This window comes from Pleurodeles waltl, chromosome 3_1, assembly GCF_031143425.1.
Source record: "Pleurodeles waltl isolate 20211129_DDA chromosome 3_1, aPleWal1.hap1.20221129, whole genome shotgun sequence".
Taxonomy (NCBI): Eukaryota; Metazoa; Chordata; class Amphibia; order Caudata; family Salamandridae; genus Pleurodeles; species Pleurodeles waltl.
This window is the reverse complement of record NC_090440.1, coordinates 996,209,459-996,231,234: the sequence shown is the minus strand read 5'-3', so window position 1 is coordinate 996,231,234 and position 21,776 is coordinate 996,209,459. Positions and strand designations below refer to the sequence as shown.

The 21,776-nt window shown below is 44.4% G+C and overlaps 1 protein-coding gene across 6 annotated transcripts in view; it reads left to right on the top strand.

Annotated features, from left to right (window-relative positions):
- Positions 1-21,776, top strand: part of L3MBTL3 (L3MBTL histone methyl-lysine binding protein 3) — a 558,444-nt gene that overhangs the window by 419,672 nt on the left and 116,996 nt on the right. For all 6 annotated transcript variants that reach the window (XM_069224176.1, XM_069224178.1, XM_069224181.1 and 3 more), the window contains 3 exons: positions 4,777-4,862; positions 9,450-9,560; positions 11,638-11,752. In XM_069224176.1, the coding sequence (XP_069080277.1) occupies positions 4,777-4,862; positions 9,450-9,560; positions 11,638-11,752 (312 nt within the window). The remainder of the gene's footprint in view (positions 1-4,776; positions 4,863-9,449; positions 9,561-11,637; positions 11,753-21,776) is intronic.

Below are 21,776 nucleotides of genomic sequence, written 5' to 3'. Positions count from 1 at the left end.
TGATGGTAGTAATTGCTGCACGTTTTCAGAGCTCTGGGTGTCCTACATTTCTGTAGCTTGATGAATGGCTGCTGAAGCCAGGCTTATCGCAGTCAGTTGTGTACGTCAACTGATAGACGGTGGAATGCCTAACATTTTTAGAGTTTACTATAAACAAGCTGAAGTCCCACTTGTTTCCATAATAGTGGCATTCCTCTACACATTGTAGTGCTAGGCTTTTGCTTCGCCACAACTAGCTGGGACACTCAAGCTTTAATCTTGTTGTTTTAGGCTTGATCTTGGATCGACTGGGAAGGAGGCTCTGAGGCTTTGCAGGCTCTTATACTCATACATCCTCCTTGTCAGCCATGTCAAGCGTCACTTGCGTGTCCTACAGTGGAAACTAAAGTCCTTAATCAAGGCTGCCTTTCTGACACTATTCAGAGCTGACAGTGGTGATGGATGCATCGCTACTCTGTTCAGAGGCCAGATTTTCACCTGTGGAAGGTGGAGGTCAGGTGCCTCTAGTCTCTAGTGGAGGGCTGGCTCCACATCAACCTTATGGATTTCCAAGACATTTGTGTGGCTGTGAAGGCTTTCCTGCTCACCTTAAGGACAGGTTCTCACAGGCAGCACCACTGCCACACCATGTGGTACTGCAGTGAACAGTGTGATGTGAGATCCTGAACCATGTACCAAGAAAGAGGCTTTGATTCTGTGGAGGTGACTGGAGTGCTAGACAACTTTCTGGTTTCCAACCATCTGGTGGTGTCTCTGAATGCAGTTGCAGGTAAACTGTGCAGATGTTGCCTGGAAAATCACAAATAGTGCATACATCCTGGGGTGATGCAGGGCATCTTCGACTGGTGAGGAGAGTCCTGACTAGATCTTTTCCCCACCATCGAGAATGTGCAGTGTTAACAATTTTGCACATCAGAGTTTCTGCAAAAACCCTTTTTGTGAGGCCATTCCGGTAATGCTCTTTCTGAGTGATACTATGTCTAGCTGCAGATTCCTCACTGCCCTCCACCCCCCGCTCTGTGGAGTACCATCTAAAATGTCCCAAGTTCGTTCACTGCCCACTTTTACCAATAATTCTTCACACTTCTCATCTGAGGGTGTGGAACGGTAAAAGATAAGATAAGAATCATCCACCTTGGCTCCTTCCTGGAAAGTTTAAGGGTAATCTGTCAATCAGTGGCAAGAAAACAGTGTTTCCGCCCGCCGGCCCAGCTGGAAACAGGGCCTGAACATTGACGCCGGCTCCATTTGGCAATGTGGCAATGCGGAGGGTGTAGCAGCACCCGTCACACATTTCACAGCCTGTAATTTGAGAAGTGAAATGCCTGACTGGGCTGTGCTTGGGGTCCCCTGCACTGCCCATGCCAAGTGCCAACCGCCAGGGAAAGGCTGGTGGAATGACCATTATCCGGAGGGCAGCACTGCTTGCAGCGCTACCCCGTTGGATCTGAAACACAGCCACCTTTTTGATTTATGGTGGCCTCCCAAGGAAGTAGAGAGTGCAGCCCTTCCAACTTATTGGCTGAAGTTTGGGTGTTTCAGATAAGGTGGATGTGATGTGCTAGCAAATTAACACTATTGTTGGACTTATATCCACTTTAAAGCTGGTCATTGCCCTTTCAGAAAGTCCTGAGTATTCCTTTCCAGAATACTAGGAAAGATTCAAGCAGTTGAATCAATGAAAGATACCATTGCTGGAGAACTAAAGTTACAGGTAAGTAATTAATTTCTTCTGCTTGATATTTGTTCTAGATTGGAGGCACTCTTGTTTTGAAAAACAAAACAGACTGTGTTGGTTTAAAGGCATACTGTACCATATACTAACCCTGACATGAGCAAGGCCTGGGGCTTCTTTATTCAGTCCTAGTTCTTAGGGAGATTGTAAGGAAATGCCTCCTTGGCCTGGTTGCCCCCTGACTTTTTGCCTTTGCTGATGCTATGTTTACAATTGAAAGTGTGCTGAGGCCTGCTAACCAGGCCCCAGCACCAGTGTTCTTTCCCTAACCTGTACTTTTGTATCCACAATTGGCAGACCCTGGCATCCAGATAAGTCCCTTGTAACTGGTACTTCTAGTACCAAGGGCCCTGATGCCAAGGAAGGTCTCTAAGGGCTGCAGCATGTCTTACGCCACCCTGGAGACCTCTCACTCAGCACAGACACCCTGCTTGCCAGCTTGTGTGTGCTAGTGAGAACAAAACGAGTAAGTCGACATGGCACTCCCCTCAGGGTGCCATGCCAGCCTCTCACTGCCTATGCAAGTATAGGTCAGTCACCCCTCTAGCAGGCCTTACAGCCCTAAGGCAGGGTGCACTATACCATCGGTGAGGGTACCAGTGCATGAGCATGGTACCCCTACAGTGTCTAAACAAAACCTTAGACATTGTAAGTGCAGGGTAGCCATAAGAGTATATGGTCTGGGAGTTTGTCAAACACGAACTCCACAGCACCATAATGGCTACACTGAAAACTGGGAAGTTTGGTATCAAACTTCTCAGCACAATAAATGCACACTGATGCCAGTGTACATTTTATTGCAAAATACACCCCAGAGGGCACCTTAGAGGTGCCCCCTGAAACTTAACCGACTGTCTGTGTAGGCTGACTAGTTCCAGCAGCCTGCCACACTAGAGACATGTTGCTGGCCCCATGGGGAGAGTGCCTTTGTCACTCTGAGGCCAGTAACAAAGCCTGCACTGGGTGGAGATGCTAACACCTCCCCCAGGCAGGAGCTGTAACACCTGGCGGTGAGCCTCAAAGGCTCACCCCTTTGTCACAGCACCGCAGGACACTCCAGCTAGTGGAGTTGCCCGCCCCCTCCGGCCCCGGCCCCCACTTTTGGCGGCAAGGCCGGAGAAAATAATGAGAATAACAAGGAGGAGTCACTGGCCAGTCAGGACCGCCCCTAAGGTGTCCTGAGCTGAGGTGACTCTAACTTTTAGAAATCCTCCATCTTGCAGATGGAGGATTCCCCCAATAGGGTTAGGATTGTGACCCCCTCCCCTTGGGAGGAGGCACAAAGAGGGTGTACCCACCCTCAGGGCTAGTAGCCATTGGCTACTAACCCCCCAGACCTAAACACGCCCTTAAATTTAGTATTTAAGGGCTACCCTGAACCCTAGAAAATTAGATTCCTGCAACAACAAGAAGGACTGCCTAGCTGAAAACCCCTGCAGAGGAAGACCAGAAGACAACAACTGCCTTGGCTCCAGAAACTCACCGGCCTGTCTCCTGCCTTCCAAAGAACTCTGCTCCAGCGACGCCTTCCAAAGGGACCAGCGACCTCTGAATCCTCTGAGGACTGCCCTGCTTCGACGACGACAAGAAACTCCTGAGGACAGCGGACCTGCTCCAAAAAGACTGCAACTTTATCCAAAGGAGCAGCTTTAAAGACCCCTGCAATCTCCCCGCAAGAAGCGTGAGACTTGCAACACTGCACCCGGCGACCCCGACTCGGCTGGTGGAGAACCAACACCTCAGGGAGGACCCCCGGACTACTCTACGACTGTGTACCAAAACCTGTCCCCCCTGAGCCTCCACAGCGCCGCCTGCAGAGGGAATCCCGAGGCTTCCCCTAACCGCGACTCTCTGAAACCTAAGTCCCGACGCCTGGAAAAGACCCTGCACCCGCAGCCCCCAGGACCTGAAGGACCGGACTTTCACTGCAGAAGTGACCCCCAGGAGTCCCTCTCCCTTGCCCAAGTGGAGGCTTCCCCGAGGAAGCCCCCCCTTGCCTGCCTGCAGCGCTGAAGAGATCCCTTGATCTCTCATTGACTTCCATTGCGAACCCGACGCTTGTTCTAACACTGCACCCGGCCGCCCCCGCGCCGCTGAGGGTGAAATTTCTGTGTGGGCTTGTGTCCCCCCCGGTGCCCTACAAAACCCCCCTGGTCTGCCCTCCGAAGACGCGGGTACTTACCTGCTGGCAGACTGGAACCGGGGCACCCCCTTCTCTCCATTATAGCCTATGCGTTTTGGGCACCACTTTGAACTCTGCACCTGACCGGCCCTGAGCTGCTGGTGTGGTAACTTTGGGGTTGCTCTGAACCCCCAACGGTGGGCTACCTTGGACCAAGAACTGAACCCTGTAAGTGTCGTACTTACCTGGTAAAACTAACAAAAACTTACCTCCCCCAGGAACTGTGAAAATTTCAGTAAGTGTCCACTTTTGAAATAGCTATTTGTGAATAACTTGAAAAGTATACATGCAATTGAAATGATTCAAAGTTCCTAATGTACTTACCTGCAATACCTTTCAAACAAGATATTACATGTTAAATTTGAACCTGTGGTTCTTAAAATAAACTAAGAAAAGATATTTTTCTATAACAAAACCTATTGGCTCATTTATTGTCTATGTGTATGTACAACAAATGCTTAACACTACTCCTTGGATAAGCCTACTGCTCGACCACACTACCACAAAATAGAGCATTAGTATTATCTCTTTTTACCACTATTTTACCTCTAAGGGGAACCCTTGGACTCTGTGCATGCTATTCCTTACTTTGAAATAGCACATATAGAGCCAACTTCCTACAGAGATTGAAACTACAAAATGTATTTCTGCTCTTAGTCTCATACCTTGCCTTATTTCCCAGTTTTTTTGCCAAGTGAAGCGCTTATCTGACAATGACCTGTTTGAGGCTTAGAGGGTCAGAGTTCAGCGTTGGGTTCCTTAGCTGGTGACTCACAATCGTCCATCATGCTTGTTTTCAATGTAGATTTGATAACCTGTTTCTTCATCCATAGATATATTTTTTTTTAACTTTTCACAGAATACAAAGATCCCAAGAACTTCTCATGGGAGAAGTATTTGGAGGAAACTAGTGCTCAGGCTGCCCCAGCAAGAGCCTTTAAACTGGTGAGCTTCGCTTTTAGGGTTATTTTGTGTCACATACCTAAAGATTGTTTCATCTGCTGCTGTATCCCAATATTTGAATAGCAACCTGAAAAATGTAAAGCCAGCACAGTAAATGGAGTGGCACTGGCACTGACAGCATGGCCATAGTTTCTGAGTGGGTGGGCACATGTAGGCAGTGACATACATCATAGAATAGGAATTACACGTAGACACAATTATTAATATTAAAGATGAGGAGGGTAGAGATGTGTCGGGTACAGGCAAACTGTTACAAAGAGGGCAGAGACTGAGGAGATGAGTATAGGTCAACAGTGAGTTAGTGGGTATAAGTTGTTGCTGATGGAATAGGCACAGGCATGAAGAAGAAAGTAGTACTTAGACAGTGGCATTTAACACAGGCAGTGACGAGAGCAGATACTGAGAGGTTAGGCACAGGCGTGCTGTGAGGTGGTGGAGACAGGCAAGCACTGATGGATAGACTACAAACAAGTTGACATTAGGTGGCAGTGAGGTGGTAACATTTGGACAGGCAGTGATGGAATGAGCACAGTTGAGCGATACAAGCTCAGGTGGACTTAGCCAACAACTAGATGGGCCAAGGGACACAGGGACGATACAGGCAACCAGTAACTTAGTAGGCAGAAATGGTGGCTGGTGGATATTGATAATGGAGGGGCACAAAGTTGAGATCTGAGTTAAATGCTCAAGCAAGCAAGCCTGAAATGAAACAAGATGGCTTCATGTTGCCAGGACACCACTTTTCCATTCTGGGATGGTTTTTACATATCATTACATTCTGGAAGTTGTCGTCTTGGTTCATTGTAATAGAGCCAGTTGAGCCAATATTCCTGATAACAAAGCTACCTAGAGGCACAGTACAGGAATGGAAAAGTGGAGTCCCAGTTACATGGAGTCATCCAACGTGTGGAGAAGTTCCCCCCGCAATAACATTTTTAAACTGATGCGGTCAAATAGTGCATTTTAAAGTGTAAGTTTTCAGGAAACCTTATTAGAAGCAAGCAAGTTTGAAAGTCAAAGTACTAAAAGGTCTGTTTTTTTTTTTTTTTTTTTTTAAAGCCCTAGTACCCTAACCAAGCACACATCCACATATACAGGATTCTCTACCTCTTTAAATCAATCACCTTGTAAAGGAGTGAGAGAGAAAATGGAGGTAGAGAGTAGTCAAGGATGGGAAAGGGAAGAAGAGGACCGAAGAGAGGAAATGAGGACAGAGCACGAAGACTTATACGGTAGCCTGGATATAAGGATTAGAAGACATAAAGAAAGCAGAGAGATAGAATGAATGGAAGTACTGTGCATGGAAGAACAGTGAGGGAAAGTGAGGAAGAAAGAGATCAGACAAACAATGGGGAGAGAAAACGAAGATGGAGGAGCTCAAACAGGACAGTGGAGATAAGAAAAGGGTAAAAAAATAGAAGAGGCATGGAAGGAAGTTGAACAAATAGAGTGGATAAATGTTTTGGAGGCAAGCAATGGCAATTCCCAGAGGTGTGGGTTTAATGTGCTAATATTGTCAATAATAGCTTATAAAAGTAAAGCACACAGGAAGGAGTAGCAGAAGCAGACATAGAGGACAATAGTTGTAAAGTAGCCCCTCAGTCAGGTTAGTATGAGCATTTGTGTAGAGGTGGAAGGATACATCCCAACAGCATTAGGCATGAGATAAGTATTCCACTAGGCTGAGATGTCGTGATTGAGAAAGTCTGGGCAAAGGATGAAAGTGGCTGATCAAAGAAAGCAGATAATTAAAATGAGTGAAGTAAAAACCCGCACTATGTATATTGTTAGCAGCAAGTCTCCTTAACAAATGTGCTGTCAAAACCCAACCCCATGATAAGGGGATGGCCGGAAAAGAGGAGACTTAGAAGGTAGACCGGTGATAAAAAAGACTATGACAAGAAATGGTGTGACAGGACAAGGAGGGGGAGTCAAAAGACAAGATGTGAGGGATGAGTCATGGAAGATAAGCACCAACATGTATAGAAGAATGGAGGCTAAGAAAGGAGGTAAAAGACAAGGTAGGTTGAGAAGTCAGGGGAGACAATAAAGGCACAAAATTGTCAAAGATGGAGGGGTCGGGCCATAGAAGTGAGAGAGCATGCAAGGAAGCAGCAGGTCTGTAAACTGAGGATTAAAGAGAGTGCTTTTCAGCAGCAGTATTAATCCACTAAGATAATTTTCAGAGAATGTTAACTGTGAAATATAGGCAATACGTATTGCTTCTGCAGCAGAGAGTAGCCAGAAAACTAAAATACCCATACTTTCAATTAAAACTTTGATGGCACCAGGCAACTGAATTCAGTCCTCCCTAGAAAAGTGCCACTGTATCTTCCATCAAAGCATCTATCCATTCATCCTGTCTTCCTTCAATCTACTATTTCCCATTTACTGTCTGTCATCCATTAATTCTTTCATCCATTGTTCAGACTTTCCACACTCTATGTATCCATTCTGCCACCCATCGATCCTTCCACCTACTCTGCCAGCCATCCGTTCTGCCATTCATATTTTTGTCCATCCATTTACCCGCTCATCCATCCCTCTACAATGCCATATTTTCCCTTGTCCATCCACATATTAATTCCTTTACTCTGCAACCATTCACTCACTCAACCATCCCTTTACTCTGACATTGTTTCACCTGCTTATGCATCCATCTACCAAGGTAATATGTCATCCTTTCACCAGTCCAGTCCATGCACCAGTCCACTCACTCACCGTTTCACACACTCATCCAACTATCTACTCATTCTTCCACCCATCCACTAATCAATCCAGCTATCCAGTCAATATTATTTCCTTTGTTCCCTTTTCTATTTGTGCGTGTTTCATTCCTCTTTGCTCCTGCTTGCTCTTCTATAGACACTGTAGTCCTTTACCAGCAACCAGCAATATGTTGCATCTCGCCCTCCCTAAACCCACTTCCTTTCTTCCAACTGCATACTACATAAAACCTGTGATCCTATACAGAAGAGGAGGTATTTAGCTACAGCCTATTGCTGTCTCCCTCTTGTTCAGTGCGAGTAAAACATTACTGCTAAGTATCTTACCTGAATAATGTACTTGTGTGCCGTGACACTTAAGAGTCACTGGCCAGCAAAGCAGTGGTGTGGCCCAGGGGACTTTCTCCCATGGATGGGCCTCACTCAGACTGGGGCAGTGGAGGGATTTGGCGAAATAAAAACAAGCAACGAAACAGCGCAAGCCTGAGCAGCACAGATATTAACACGAAGAGCAGGAAGGCCCTCTTGCAGCACCACATCTGACAATGCAGCAAGTGGGCTGCTCCATTTAGCAAGGCTGCAGCTTCTAAAGTTCAGCCAAGGCAGAGACATTGCTTCTTTTATTTACCAGCCCAGGTTCATATGAAAGAGCAAGGTAAAACGGTCCTCGCAGCACACTAAACCTACAGATCTTTAAAAACCAGTACATAGTCCACAAACCAAACCAGAACTGGCTTTGTACGTTGGTGCCGCCTGCCAGACTCCACCGAGGCCCTCCAGGCAGTCGGAAAGAAAAACGTAAAGTGGGTGTTGCCACAAAGCCAAAGGTTTCCCTGAACCACCCTATTCTCTTAATTAAAGAAGTATGTCCTGACACTGCCTTGGGCCACATAACTCAGCCCCCTAGTCCAGAAGATTACTGAGGTGCTAAAATAGAACCACGCCCCACTGATGACGCAATTAACCTAGCTTGATCCTCAAGGGTCACTATTATGTTGCCCATCCCGGCACATGTGCACTTTTACGCCTCATCCCAAAATGGCATGATTTTCAGTATCATGCTCCGATGCTGGCAGCAGGGCTGGACTGCTCCTGCAATTCTCCTTCTCCTTTCACCTCATAGTTGGCAGGGCACCGCCGCTTATGCCCACGAATACCAGCCATCTCTGGTAGGCATAGGCAGTAAATGACCTGGTTGTCGCAAAAAGATAGTGAATGGGTGGAAGTTAAGTCTGTGCTGAGGGCGCTACAAACTGTGACATGTGAGTGACAGGCAATGATGACAAGCGCAAGCAGAGTCTAGGTGGTTGCAGACAGCCAGTGATGAGTACAGGAACAGAGAGTATGTCCTTCGTGAGGCAACTACTAGCACATGTATTCTTTCTAATTAATTCCTTTTCCGTGGTTCATTACTTACTTCCTAAGTGTTTAGGAAGTCGATTAAGATTAATATAAATCACAGTAGTGACCCCAACTAACCTTCTTTGGCCTATGGTGACATCCAGTGAACTCAAGAGCTTCAGTGGGGTTGATCCAGATTTACATGTTCAAAGGCACTCTGTCTTTCAATTTCTTACTTCACCGTCCGTTTAGTCCTATATCTTTTTAGCAGAAAATGGCATTGATATTTGAGCAAATGCAATTAGAAATTGATAACACCTTCACTCTTCCACAATAACTATATTCATTTTTTCTTTAAATATTTTATGACTTTTAGCTAAGTGAGAAAGAAATAATGTATGTAAAAGCAACCTTTTACCCTAAAGATGAGTGTAATACCTGTTCCTATTCTGGAAGCTGATTCTGCTTTTGAAACAGTGCTGTTTGTTTATATCCCATTCAGCGCCCGCCTCATGGCTTCCTGGTGAATATGAAGTTGGAGGTGGTGGATAAGAGGAATCCAATGTTAATAAGGGTGGCATCCATTGCGGATAAAGAGGACCATCGCCTCAAGGTAAGGATTACCTACCATCAGAGGGTGAGTTTGGCTTGCAAGGAATATCCAGGCTCACTGTAGCAACACTTCAAGAGCCTCTCGAGCTGTGCAACGTAAATAGGAGACTTTTCTTTGTATACTCCCTCTTTTCTGCTGTATTTAAGAAGGTCTTGCCTATTGACCTTTGTAGCTGGCTCTTACATCCCCTGGGGATCTGGTTCAATTTAAAGAAAACTACAAGTAAATAAAGAAGTCAACAGTACAAATAAAGCTCCAGTCAGAAGGCTGTAATAAGGAAACCGTATATTAATATTGGGCACTGTGTTTAAATATGTTTTACCTCTGCATGGCTTTGCAGTGTGAGATGCAAAGTACTGTATACAAGTGTGCATTTTCTCACTTGCTTGACTAGGAATGCTTGGAAGGCTGTTCAGTGTGGGATTTCAAGACCTTTATGCTGATGAACTGTTGCTCTCTATCTTATCAGATGGCAGTGAAGAAATTCTTTCTATATGTGTGCTTTATCCCCTTGTGTTGGTGAAGGGCTCTGCATGGATGTGCTAGTAGGCTCTCTGTGAATATCTTTGCTGATGGTAAAATACATCTGTGTGCCTTGTGTGATTCATAGCACTTTATACTGTTGCGCTTTTCCTCTGTACCCTGGTCTGAGGACACTTCATGGCTGTGAAGTGAGAGTCCTAAACTGTAAAGTAGCTGTGTTCTGAGATTCAAATTACTTTTCTGAAGTGATCTGACTCAGTGACTTGGTTGTGGGCATGCAGGCATGTGTGATGTGAGCTTCAAAAGATGTTGTAGGTGTGCGTTAGCTCTTTTCTAGGAGGCGAGGACTGAAAGGATGTGAATTGTAAGATTCCAAGCACTTTATATAGTTGTAATTGATAATCATGCTGTAGGGCTTCATAGCACACTATAAGTGCATAGGTTGACATGATTTATTCGGCTGTGACGCCATGGGGCTTTGAGTGGCGTTACTGTATTTTAGACTGTTTTAGTCCACACACAAAGTAACGAACGTACAACTGCTCTTATCTAAACTGAGGGCATTTTTCCTCGAACTTCTGTTGTTAGCCTGTTTCCCTGCCTTTGTCGTCATCAAAAACCATCTCTGTATGCTGATGCAGCTATCTAAGGTTTTTGAACATGTCAGGTGGAAGTTCATAATCTCAACATTTTGGATTTTGAGAATTTGATCCTTTTGAATGGATATCACCTCCGACCCACTGATGAGCTGCAAAAATGACAGTTTTTTAACCATCTTTGAGAGACTGGAATCCAGTGGTCCAGTAGGTTTAATGTTGGTAATGTACAGATGTAGTTTACTGTACTGAAGTCATTAGTTGGATATTAATTGAAAAAGAACTCTAGATATTAGAAGAGCTTGAATGTTAGTCTACATAGAAATGTAATTATCAGCACTGAATTGTTCCTGCAATTCTCCTCACAATACAGGTTGTAAATGTTCATTTAAGGGCATGGATTTGTTTTTGCAGTAAAGGGAGGGCTAGTGGGCCACACTTTAGTAGACGATGAGCCTAGTTGTAAATCATATAGCAAACTGTCATTTATCAGGACAGCATATGAGAGTACACATTTCTTTTTAGCTTGCATCAAAGAGAAATATGCAGTTTGCCATATTGTGATCCCATTATCAACTATGGAGATCGTAATACTATGGACGGGAGATCCATCACGTTTGTGAGAGATTATTCCATCCGCAGAGATCTAAATCAGGCCCTTAGACTATTCAAAGCTTATGATTGCAATGACAGAAGTTAAAAAGTAAGTGCTTTCAGGGAAGACTTTCCATCCTTACTGTTTCTGGCTGGAAATTTTGTCCCTTCGTTTTTAGCTACATCTATTATTGTATGGAATATTTGTGCTGTGGATTCTGCCATATATCTGTTTAGAGTTCTTCAATTTTTTGTGTGTAAATAATATAAATGAGGCTTTTGTTGGTCATTTATGTAATGCTCACTTCAGAATGAACAGTCTTCTAGCACCGTGATGTACTTTTTCTACCTTGTACTCTCCAAAGTTGCCCCCTTCTAAACAAAGTGCCCAACTTTTCTTTTAGATCCACTTCGATGGCTGGAGCTCATTCTTTGATTTCTGGGTTGATGCAGACAGCCCAGATATCCACCCCGTTGGATGGTGTGCCAAAACCGGGCACACACTGCAGCTGCCACCAGGTAAGGGACTTAGAAGCAAGGCTATGGTGGCTGCTTGCTGTAGTGATGATGTGCTCTCTTTGCTCCCATAGCAGCACTTGATCTGCAAAGTAAATACACATTTTACCCAGAGGGGGGAGTGTGTGTTGGATAAGACATTTGAGTAAAGGCGTCCCAGTGCTACCTTGGGAAACTCTTGTCACTGCTCATAACTCCAGTCACTCAACAATGGTGTCTCCCAGTAGCCCTGTCATCATTCCCAGGTGTGCTTCTGAATTCCTTATTTGGTCACTGTGTATTTCGAGTAAAGGATCTCTGCTCAAACCTGTGCTGTTTTCATTGTTATCTGCCTTGCTATGTAAAGACACTGTGTTATTGGTGTGTTCTCATTGTCCTGTTGGTTGTTTGATCATGAATGGATAGTTTCTTCCAGTCTCAATGGTACAAAACAAAAAGTCTGATGTGGAAATTCAAAAGGAAAACAGAATGCACCAGCTCAGGTCTTTATCTTCCATGATTTGTGTGTTTTAATATTGATCTTGCACATTGCATTCTTATTGTTCGTCATAGCCTTTTAGTGTTTTGTAGGGTACTTGCAATTAAGTTTTGATTCAGCTCCAGTGATCTGATACCTGCGGTGGCAGGTCTGCTAAGTGTGCTTACCTGGCTGCATTATTACCTGATGCGAGGAGATTCTGCATCGTTAAGTTTAGCTAATGTTTTGCAGCGTGAATCTTTTCTGGATTCACATTCTGTGCATTATTCCGCCATGTAGTGGTTGGGACCGGATTACCTACCATTTCAACCCCTAAACATTTTTTGTCCATCTTGTATCTCTACCTTTGTTTTGTTGTTGGGCGTTGCTGGAAGTACCATTTGGTGTTTTGTTGTTACATCGTCACACTTCCTCCGGGTGTCTCTGCCCCAGTTCGCCATCTTCAGATTCTTTTTTCCTGCTGTTGGGTCAGGATGTTTTTTGTGGCGAAGTCTCCAGCTTAACAAGGAACTTTAAGGAATTACTAGAAAATCAGGAAGAAAGTCGACAGAGTAGGAGATATGTAAAGGAAAAAACACCATGGAACACATGAAGTGAGTATGAAGAGTTTCAGTTTTTTTCTACTGATGGATCGCCAAGAATGCCCAAACAGGGGGCTCCCCGCATGGCATGATGGAAAAAACTCTGTTTCAATTTTGTAAAAAGTGACACCATAAATACGCCAAGAAAGACAAACATCCAGTGTGCAATCATTGCCTTTCAGTCTATCACCAGAGTGAGGACTGTCTCATCTGTGCAGTATTTGCGCCGAAAACGCTGAGAGTGAGATATGAACAAAGAATGGAACACCATACACTGTAGGGTAAAAAAATTGCCACCATCTTTAAGAGATCTGGGCCTTTTCAGGGAAGATGACGAAAACATTTCCGAGGGCACTGATGGTGAGACTTTGGAAGGCGATCAAGTTATTGTGGAGATGGGAGAGGGTGTGCTGAAGAAGAGCCGCAAGGAAGTAAGAGAACCTCAGGTCTCCGCATCAAAACTCTTGCCGTCCACAGGCAAAACCCACGAAAGAGAATCCTACTGAGCCATCAAAGGGGTGTCCAGTGGAGATTAAAGCTAAAAAAAAAAAAAAGCATGGGTCATCAAATGAAGGAAAGGCAAAAGTCGCTGCATCCCCCTTCAAGAACGTCGAGACACACACACGAGCCATCAAAGCATACAGCCAGAGAAGACTGTAAAAGAAACTTCAGCGTCGAAAAGAAAGCACTCCACAACAAGCCCTGAAGAACGAACGTCTGAAATGGAGATTAAAAGGAGAAAGCTTGAGACCTAAATGGCTGCTCACCCAGAAGAAGAAGGACATCGAAGAAAGTCTCAAACCCTTTACAGTACCTCAGAAAACTTAAACGGCGACATAACTCCATGAACAGGAGGTGCAGATGGAAGACATTCGCCCCCTCACTCATTGGAGCATCAAGAAGAGGAAGAGGAGATATATTATGAGAAGGAGGAAGACCAAGGTTATTTTCACCCTTCAGAGGAAGGAGACTATAGGGAAGACCTGAAAGGAGAATTCCCTGAAGAGGAAGTCTAGTCCTATCCATCATAACCATCCCCACCAGATGACATAGGACTGTACAATCTGGTAATAAAAAAATGCAGCTGACAAGTTTAGCATCCAACTGGAGGAAGACAAACTACAGTTGTGCTGTCTCCTTAAAACACTGCTACCTACACTAGGTTTCTTAGATTATTGGACAGGGCAGGGAAGCATTTAAAGAGCCATGTGTACCCACTAGTACCCAGAGCTGATAAAAAAATGTAAGTTCTCCTCTAAGGATCCACCTTATATAAAGGGAACGATTCCAACAGACTCTTTAATCATGGCAACAGTAAGGAAAAGAGCAAATGTTCCTTCAACCACAGGACGACCCCTAGACAAAGAGAGCAAAAAGATGGAGCTCCTGGGGAGAATAGAATTCAGTACAGCAAACCAGTGGTGCATTGCTAATTCAAATGCTCTTTTAAATATTCACACCAATCAACACTGGAAAGAGATATGAGAATTAATGAAGCACCTCCCTAAACAATATAAACGGAAAGTGGCACATCTGGTTGACAGTGGCAAGAACATTGCAAACACCTACTTAAAATCTGCATTAGATGAGGCAGATATATCTAGCCGCCAACGCATGATGGGAGTTACATTAAGAAGACACTTGTGGTTATGAATTTCGTGGTTCAAACCAGAAGTGCAAGCAAACATTATAAACACCTCCTTTCAATGGCCAGCAGTTATTCGGAAATCAAGTGGATAATTGCCTTAACCAATTAAAAAGAGACAAAGAGATTGCAAAATCTATGGGGGCATTGCAGTTTCGAGAGAGGTTTTGGAGGGGCTGCTTTCCACCAAGACAACCCGCCTCAAGAGGTACCTTTCAGACAGGGAGTACTCCTCAGGGCTTGCAGGGGAGCACACAATCAGCAGCCTTTGCAACAAAGCTGGCAATACAAACATCAAGAAATACATTTAGGGGTAGAACAAGAGCCAGAGGTCAATAAAGAAGAGGAAGTTCAATATCAGCAAATAAATGACTGAGCTGCAGCACCAATCATGAAGACAACAAACTCCAACATCATCAAAACAAAAATACATCACAATTCACCAGAGGGTGGAAGAATTAATTTTTTTCTCCAGGAGTGGCAGAAAATAACTTCAGACAAATGGGTCCTTAATGTAATAAAGCATGGATATTGCATGGAACTACTAACACTTCACCACCAAGAATGCAAAAGAAAATAATTAATTAGAAGGAGGAAATAAATCGCCTACTAAAGGAAGTTAGAGTTGTTAGACAAGTAAGCTATAGAAAAAGTGCCAAAGCAATATATCAACAAGGGAAATTATTCAACATACTTCCTAATTCCAAAAGTGGGTGGCTCTTTGCGTCTAACTCTAAACCTCAGATTCATTGACAGATTTATAAAGACTCAAAAATTCAAAATGACAACCTTACAGGTAGTTATTCCCCAACTTCAAAAAGAGGTTTACACAGCAACTATAGACTTACTTGCACATCCCAGTGAATGCAAAACACGAAAAGTATCTAAAGTTTGTAGTCGACAACAAACACTACAAATTTAAAGTCTTGGTATTTTGGTATAAAATCAGCACTAAGGCTGTTCATAAAAAGTTTAGCAGTGGTTGCAGCACACCTCAGGCAGAGAGGTGTGCATGTGTATTCTTAGCTAGATGACAGGTTGGTGAAAGCACACTCTTATCAAAAATGCAAATAGGATATTTCAAACGTAATGAAAACACTACACATTCTAGAGTTTTACTTAAACACAGAGAAGTCATCAACAGAACGAGAACAAGAGAAGGTGTTTTTGAGAGCAAGACTCAATTCAATTCAAACAAAAGCATTCTCCAGTGATAGAAGGACTCAGTCACTGTTGGAAGAAACTCGCCATTACCAGAAGGGGCAAGCTCTGACAGTGAGGACGGTGGGGAAAGCATTAGGAAAGATGACATCTTGCGTTCTGTTAATTCCACAAGTGAGACCCACATATAAGACCAATCCAAGCATGGCTTCAGAATCAATGGCGTCAAGCGGTGAGGAGTTGGGAAGATCTAGTGGTTGTCGGGCAGAAGGTTCAGGGTGAAATGGCGTGGTTCAACAGGAAAAACTTTACTCGGGGAAAACTATTTCTGCAACCAACTCCTACATTGACCATAACAACAGATGCCTCATGTGGGATGGGGAGCTCATAAGGGCTCTTTAAAGATAAGAGGGATATGGAGCAATCAGGACACAGTACAACACATAAATTGGCTAGAACTAAAGACAGTTTAGTTAGCCATGAGAGCATTTCAGAAATTAATTCACAGAAAGACGGTTCTAATTCAGACAGACAACACAACTGCAGTGTTCTACGTCAACAAACAGGATGGGGTGCAATAACCCCCCCCCCCCCACCACCACACACACACACACACACACACACACACACACACACACACACACAAAAACACACACACAAAAGTTATCTCAACAGATCTGTAAATGGGTGATCTAGAGAGACCTAAAGATTTAAGCAATTCACTTACAGGGAAAGGAATATTGTGAGGCAGACAGGTTGAGCAGGTTGGCTACGGGCTCACACAAATGGGAGATGGATCAGAAGGTGGTACACAATATTTTCATAGCTTGGGGGACCCAATTAATAGACCTGTTTGCAACCCCATGGAACGCAAAATGCCAAACATTTGCATCCAATCTACCATAGTAGGAATGTCTTTTTGATAGACTGGTAAGGAACATTTGCTTACACCTTTTTTTTTTTTTTACCAATTCTCCTATTGCACAAAGTGATAAAAAAATGGAAGAGGAGCCACATGACTCTAACTCTAATAGCGCCACAATGGGCAAGACAAACATGATATTCTGAGCTGATACAGTTAGCACAGATGAATATTCAACTCCTGCCAAAAAGACAAGACTTGCTATCCCTGGGGAAAGGAAAGGTTCTACATCCAGAGCCAGAATATTTCAAATTAGCAGCATGCCTCCTAAAGACATAGAATTTGGGCATTCAAAACTATCAAAAGACAAATTAGCAGTTTTAAGAGAAGCCAGAAAACCTGTACCAAAAAAAATGTATTTGGCAAAATGGAAAAGATTTACAATATGGCGTAAAAAGGGCAATTTATGTAAAAAGATTACAAAGGAGAGAACAGTTCTAAAAAATTTAACACAGTTAATACTCTCTTTAAGAGTTCATTTGGTAATGACGGTGGCTTATATAAGAGGTCAAGTGGGAAAAAGTTTTTCCCATCTCCAGTGGTAAAATAATTCTGAGAAGGAGCTAAGAGGATAGCACCACCAAGGAGTGTTCCAGAACCTAAATGTAGTTCTTACTCAACTCATGGGTAAACCATTTGTTGAGCCGTTACACAAAGCAACTCTACAAATATTAACGTTAAAGATGTTTTTTTTAGTGGCGATTACTTCCTTACGTAGAGTAAGTGAGATACAGGCACTCACTATTCAAGAACCCTATTGCCAGATACATAAAGGCAGAATTGTCACGAGAACAGACTCCCATTTCCTACCATAGGTGGTCTTTCAATTTTATATTCATCAATCTATTCAAATACTACGTTTTTTTCCCAAAACCGCATGCAGAAAAAAGCCTACATACATTGGGTACAAGACATTGCATTATGTATTACATGGAGAGAACTAAACTTTTTAGGAAATCTCAGCAATTGTTTGTTGCTTTATCCAAAAACTTTAGGGGTAAGCAGTATCAAAGAACATAATTAATCCAATTATGTTACAAACATGCAGGGAAAACTTTACATAGAGCTACAGGAGCGCACTGTACAAGGAAGAAAGGAGCAAAAGTAGCTTTTATGTCCAACACACCGTTAAAAGAAATCTGCATGGAGGCAACTTATGTTTCAGTTTATACTTTTACAAAACATTATTGTATTGACATACAAATTAGTAAAGAAGCTCAGGTCGGACAAAGTGTTAAGACATTTATTCTCAAATAAATATTCATCTTAAACCCAGCCACCACAATAAAGGAAAACAGCTTCAAAATAAACGCACAGCATGTGATGCCAGAAAAGATTCACACTGAAAACAAAAAGTGTCTTATCTGTAGGTGTAGTTTTTCAGCTTGAAAATGTTCTGGATTTACATACTACCCACTCACCTACATCAACAAAATGGAGAGTAGAAGAAAAAAAAAAATCTGAAGATGTCACACTCGGACGGAGACATCCGGAGGAAGTGCGACGATCTCACAACAAAACCCCAAATGGTTCTTCTGTCGACGCCCATCAGCAGCAAAACAAAGGTAGTGATAGAGGATGGAAAAAATGTTTAGGAGGTGAAATAATAGATAATCCGGACCCAACCACTAGATGCCGGAATAATACACACCATGTGAACCCAGAAAATCTTCACACTACAAAAACCACAGCTACATTTAAGAAACTATTTTATATGGTATCTGTAGGAAGTTGGCTCTGTATGCACTATTTCAAAGTAAGGAATAGTATGCACAGAGTCCAAGGGTTCCCCTTAGAGGTAAGATAGTGGCAAAAAAGAGATAATACTAATGCTCTATTTTGTGGTAGTGTGGTCGAGCAGTAGGCTTAACAAAGGAGTAGTGTTAAGCATTTGTTGTACACACACAAGCAATAAATGAGGAACATACACTCAAAGACAATTCCAGGCCAATAGGTTTTTGTATAGAAAAATATATTTTCTTCGTTTATTTTAAGATCCACAGGTTCAAATTCTACATGTAATACTTTGCATGAAAGGTATTGCAGGTAAGTACTTTAGGAACTTTGAATAATCACAATAGCATATATACTTTTCAAATAAAACACATATAGCTATTTTAAAACTAGACACAGTGCAATTTTCACAGTTCCTAGGGGAGGTAAGTAATTGTTAGTTCTTGCAGGTAAGTAAACCACCTACGGGGTTCAAGTTTGGGTCCAAGGTAGCCCACCGTTGGGGGTTTAGAGCCACCCCAAAGTTACCACACCAGCAGCTCAGGGCCGGTCAGGTGCAGAGTTCAAAGTGGTGCCCAAAACACATAGGCTTCAATGGAGAAGGGGGTGCCCCAGTTCCAGTCTGCTAGCAGGTAAGTACCCGCGTCTTCGGAGGGCAGACCAGGGGGGTTTTGTAGGGCACCGGGGGACACACAAGTTAGCACAGAAAGTACACCCTCAGCAGCACGGGGGCGGCCGGGTGCAGTGTGCAAACACACGTCGGGTTTTCAATTGGAATCAATGGGAGACCAAGGGGTCTCTTCAGCAATGCAGGCAGGCAAGGGGGGGGGGGGCTCCTCTGGGTAGCCACCACCTGGGCAAGGGAGAGGGCCTCCTGGGGGTCACTCCTGTACTGGAGTTCCAATCTTTAAGGTCCTAGGGGCTGCAGGTGCAGAGTCTTTTCCAGGCGTCGGGATCTGGGAGTCAGGCAGTCGCGGTCAGGGGGAGCCTTGGGATTCCCTCTGCAGGCATCGCTGTGGGGGCTCGGGGGGGGCAACTCTGGCTACTCACGGTCTCGTAGTCGCCGGGGAGTCCTCCCTGAAGTGTTTGTTCTCCAAGTCGATCCGGGGGCGTCGGGTGCAGAGTTGCAAGTCTCATGCTTCTGGCGGGAAACGCAGTTGCCTTGAAGTTGCTTCTTTGGAAACAAAGTTGCAGTCTTTGGTGAACAGGGCCGCTGTTCCCGGGAGTTTCTTGGTCCTTCTAGAGCAGGGCAGTCCTCTGAGGATTCAGAGGTCGCTGGTCCTGTCGAAAGCGTCGCTGGAGCAGTGTCTTTAGAAGGGAAGGAGACAGGCCGGTAGAGCTGGGGCCAAAGCAGTTGGTGTCTCTGTCTTCTCTGCAGGGTTTTTCAGCTCAGCAGTCCTCTTCTTAGGTTGCAGGAATCTGAGTTCCTAGGTTCAGGGGAGCCCCTAAATACAGAATTTAGGGGTGTGTTTAGGTCAGGGAGGGCAGTGGCCAATGGCTACTAGCCCTGAGGGTGGCTACACCCTCTTGGTGCCCCCTACCAAGGGGAGGGGGTCACATTCCTATCCCTATTGGGGGGATCCTCCATCTGCAAGATGGAGGATTCCTAAAAGTCAGAGTCACTTCAGCTCAGGTTGCCTTAGGGGCTGTACTGACTGGTCAGTGACTCCTCCTTGTTTTTCTCATTATCTCCTCCGGCCTTGCCTCCAAAAGTGGGGCCGTGGCCGGAGGGGGCAGGCAACTCCACTAGCTGGAATGCCCTGTGGCGCTGTAACAAAGGGGGTGAGCCTTTGAGGCTCACCGCCAGGTGTTACAGCTCTTGCAAGGGGGAGGTGATAAGCATCTCCACCCAGTGCAGGCTTTGTTACTGGCCTCAGAGTGACAAAGGCACTCTCCCATGTGGCCAGCAACATGTCTCGAGTGTGGCAGGCTGCTAAAACCAGTCAGCCTACACGGGTAGTTGGTTAAGGTTTCAGGGGGCACCTCTAAGGTGCCCTCTGGGGTGTATTTTACAATAAAATGTACACTGGCATCAGTGTGCATTTATTGTGCTGAGAAGTTGATACCAAACTTCCCAGTTTTCAGTGTAGCCATTATGGTGCTGTGGAGTTCGTGTTTGACAGACTCCCAGACCATATACTCTTATGGCTACCCTGCACTTACAATGTCTAAGGTTTGGCTTAGACACTGTAGGGGCACAGTGCTCATGCACTGGTGCCCTCACCTATGGTATAGTGCACCCTGCCTTAGGGCTGTAAGGCCTGCTAGAGGGGTGACTTATCTATACTGCATAGGCAGTGTGAGGTTGGCATGGCACCCTGAGGGGAGTGCCATGTCGACTTACTCGTTTTGTCCTCACCAGCACACACAAGCTGGCAAGCAGTGTGTCTGTGCTGAGTGAGGGGTCCCCAGGGCGGCATAAGATATGCTGCAGCCCTTAGAGACCTTCCCTGGCATCAGGGCCCTTGGTACCAGGGGTACCAGTTACAAGGGACTTACCTGGATGCCAGGGTGTGCCAATTGTGTAAACAAAAGTACAGGTTAGGGAAAGAACACTGGTGCTGGGGCCTGGTTAGCGGGCCTCAGCACACTTTCAAATCAAAACATAGCATCAGCAAAGGCAAAAAGTCTGGGGGTAACCATGCCAAGGAGGCATTTCCTTACAGTATCCACACATTTATTGGCACACCACAGCGCTGAAACACCACTTTTTTTTGTTAGACCTTGCTTGCTTGCCTGTGTGCAAACATTTGTTTAATAAGTGCAGATGGTGTTTCATTCTTGAAATCCTCAACTACCGGGTTCGGACACATAAATGCCTCAAATTTGACAGCGGATGTTGCATGAGATCACTGGTAATACACGCAATTCACAACATCCTATCTAGAAGTATCTTACAGGGGGGAAATACATGCACTATCTGGGCCTACCAAGCCATAGATGCAGCTCCACTAGTTAGCTCTGAAAAATTCCTCCCATATGTAGGGCAGCTTCACGCCGATGAGATGAAACTCTGCATTAGTTTACAGAGATCACGCCATCTTTGTCTACCCCTCTTGGATATGTGTTATTTTACTTATTTTTTTGCCTCCATCCACTGTACATTGAGCATTGATCACAATACTCAAGGTACCTCTGCTTATCCTCCTGGGGATCCTAATTAAAAGTCATGAGCACTGAATCGTCCCACCCACATGCAGGATGCTGGAGAACATTTACAAACAATTACATACATGTTCACAAAGGTTTTCAATAGAAAAGGTCACTTTCTAATCTAAATAAACCAGGACAGCTAAACAAAATTAATTTGTATCCATCTGTTAATAAAAGAAGCCGATTACATTCACTCAAGAGGAATGGAAAGGAAAAGCAAAAACATGTAAGCATACAGTCTACAAAATACTGGAATACAATGCACAGCCTAAAGCTTACCCAGCAGATCAGCTGAAAACAGCAAATGCTGCACTCAAGCTGTCTACACCGATAGGACTCTCCAGTGGTAACTA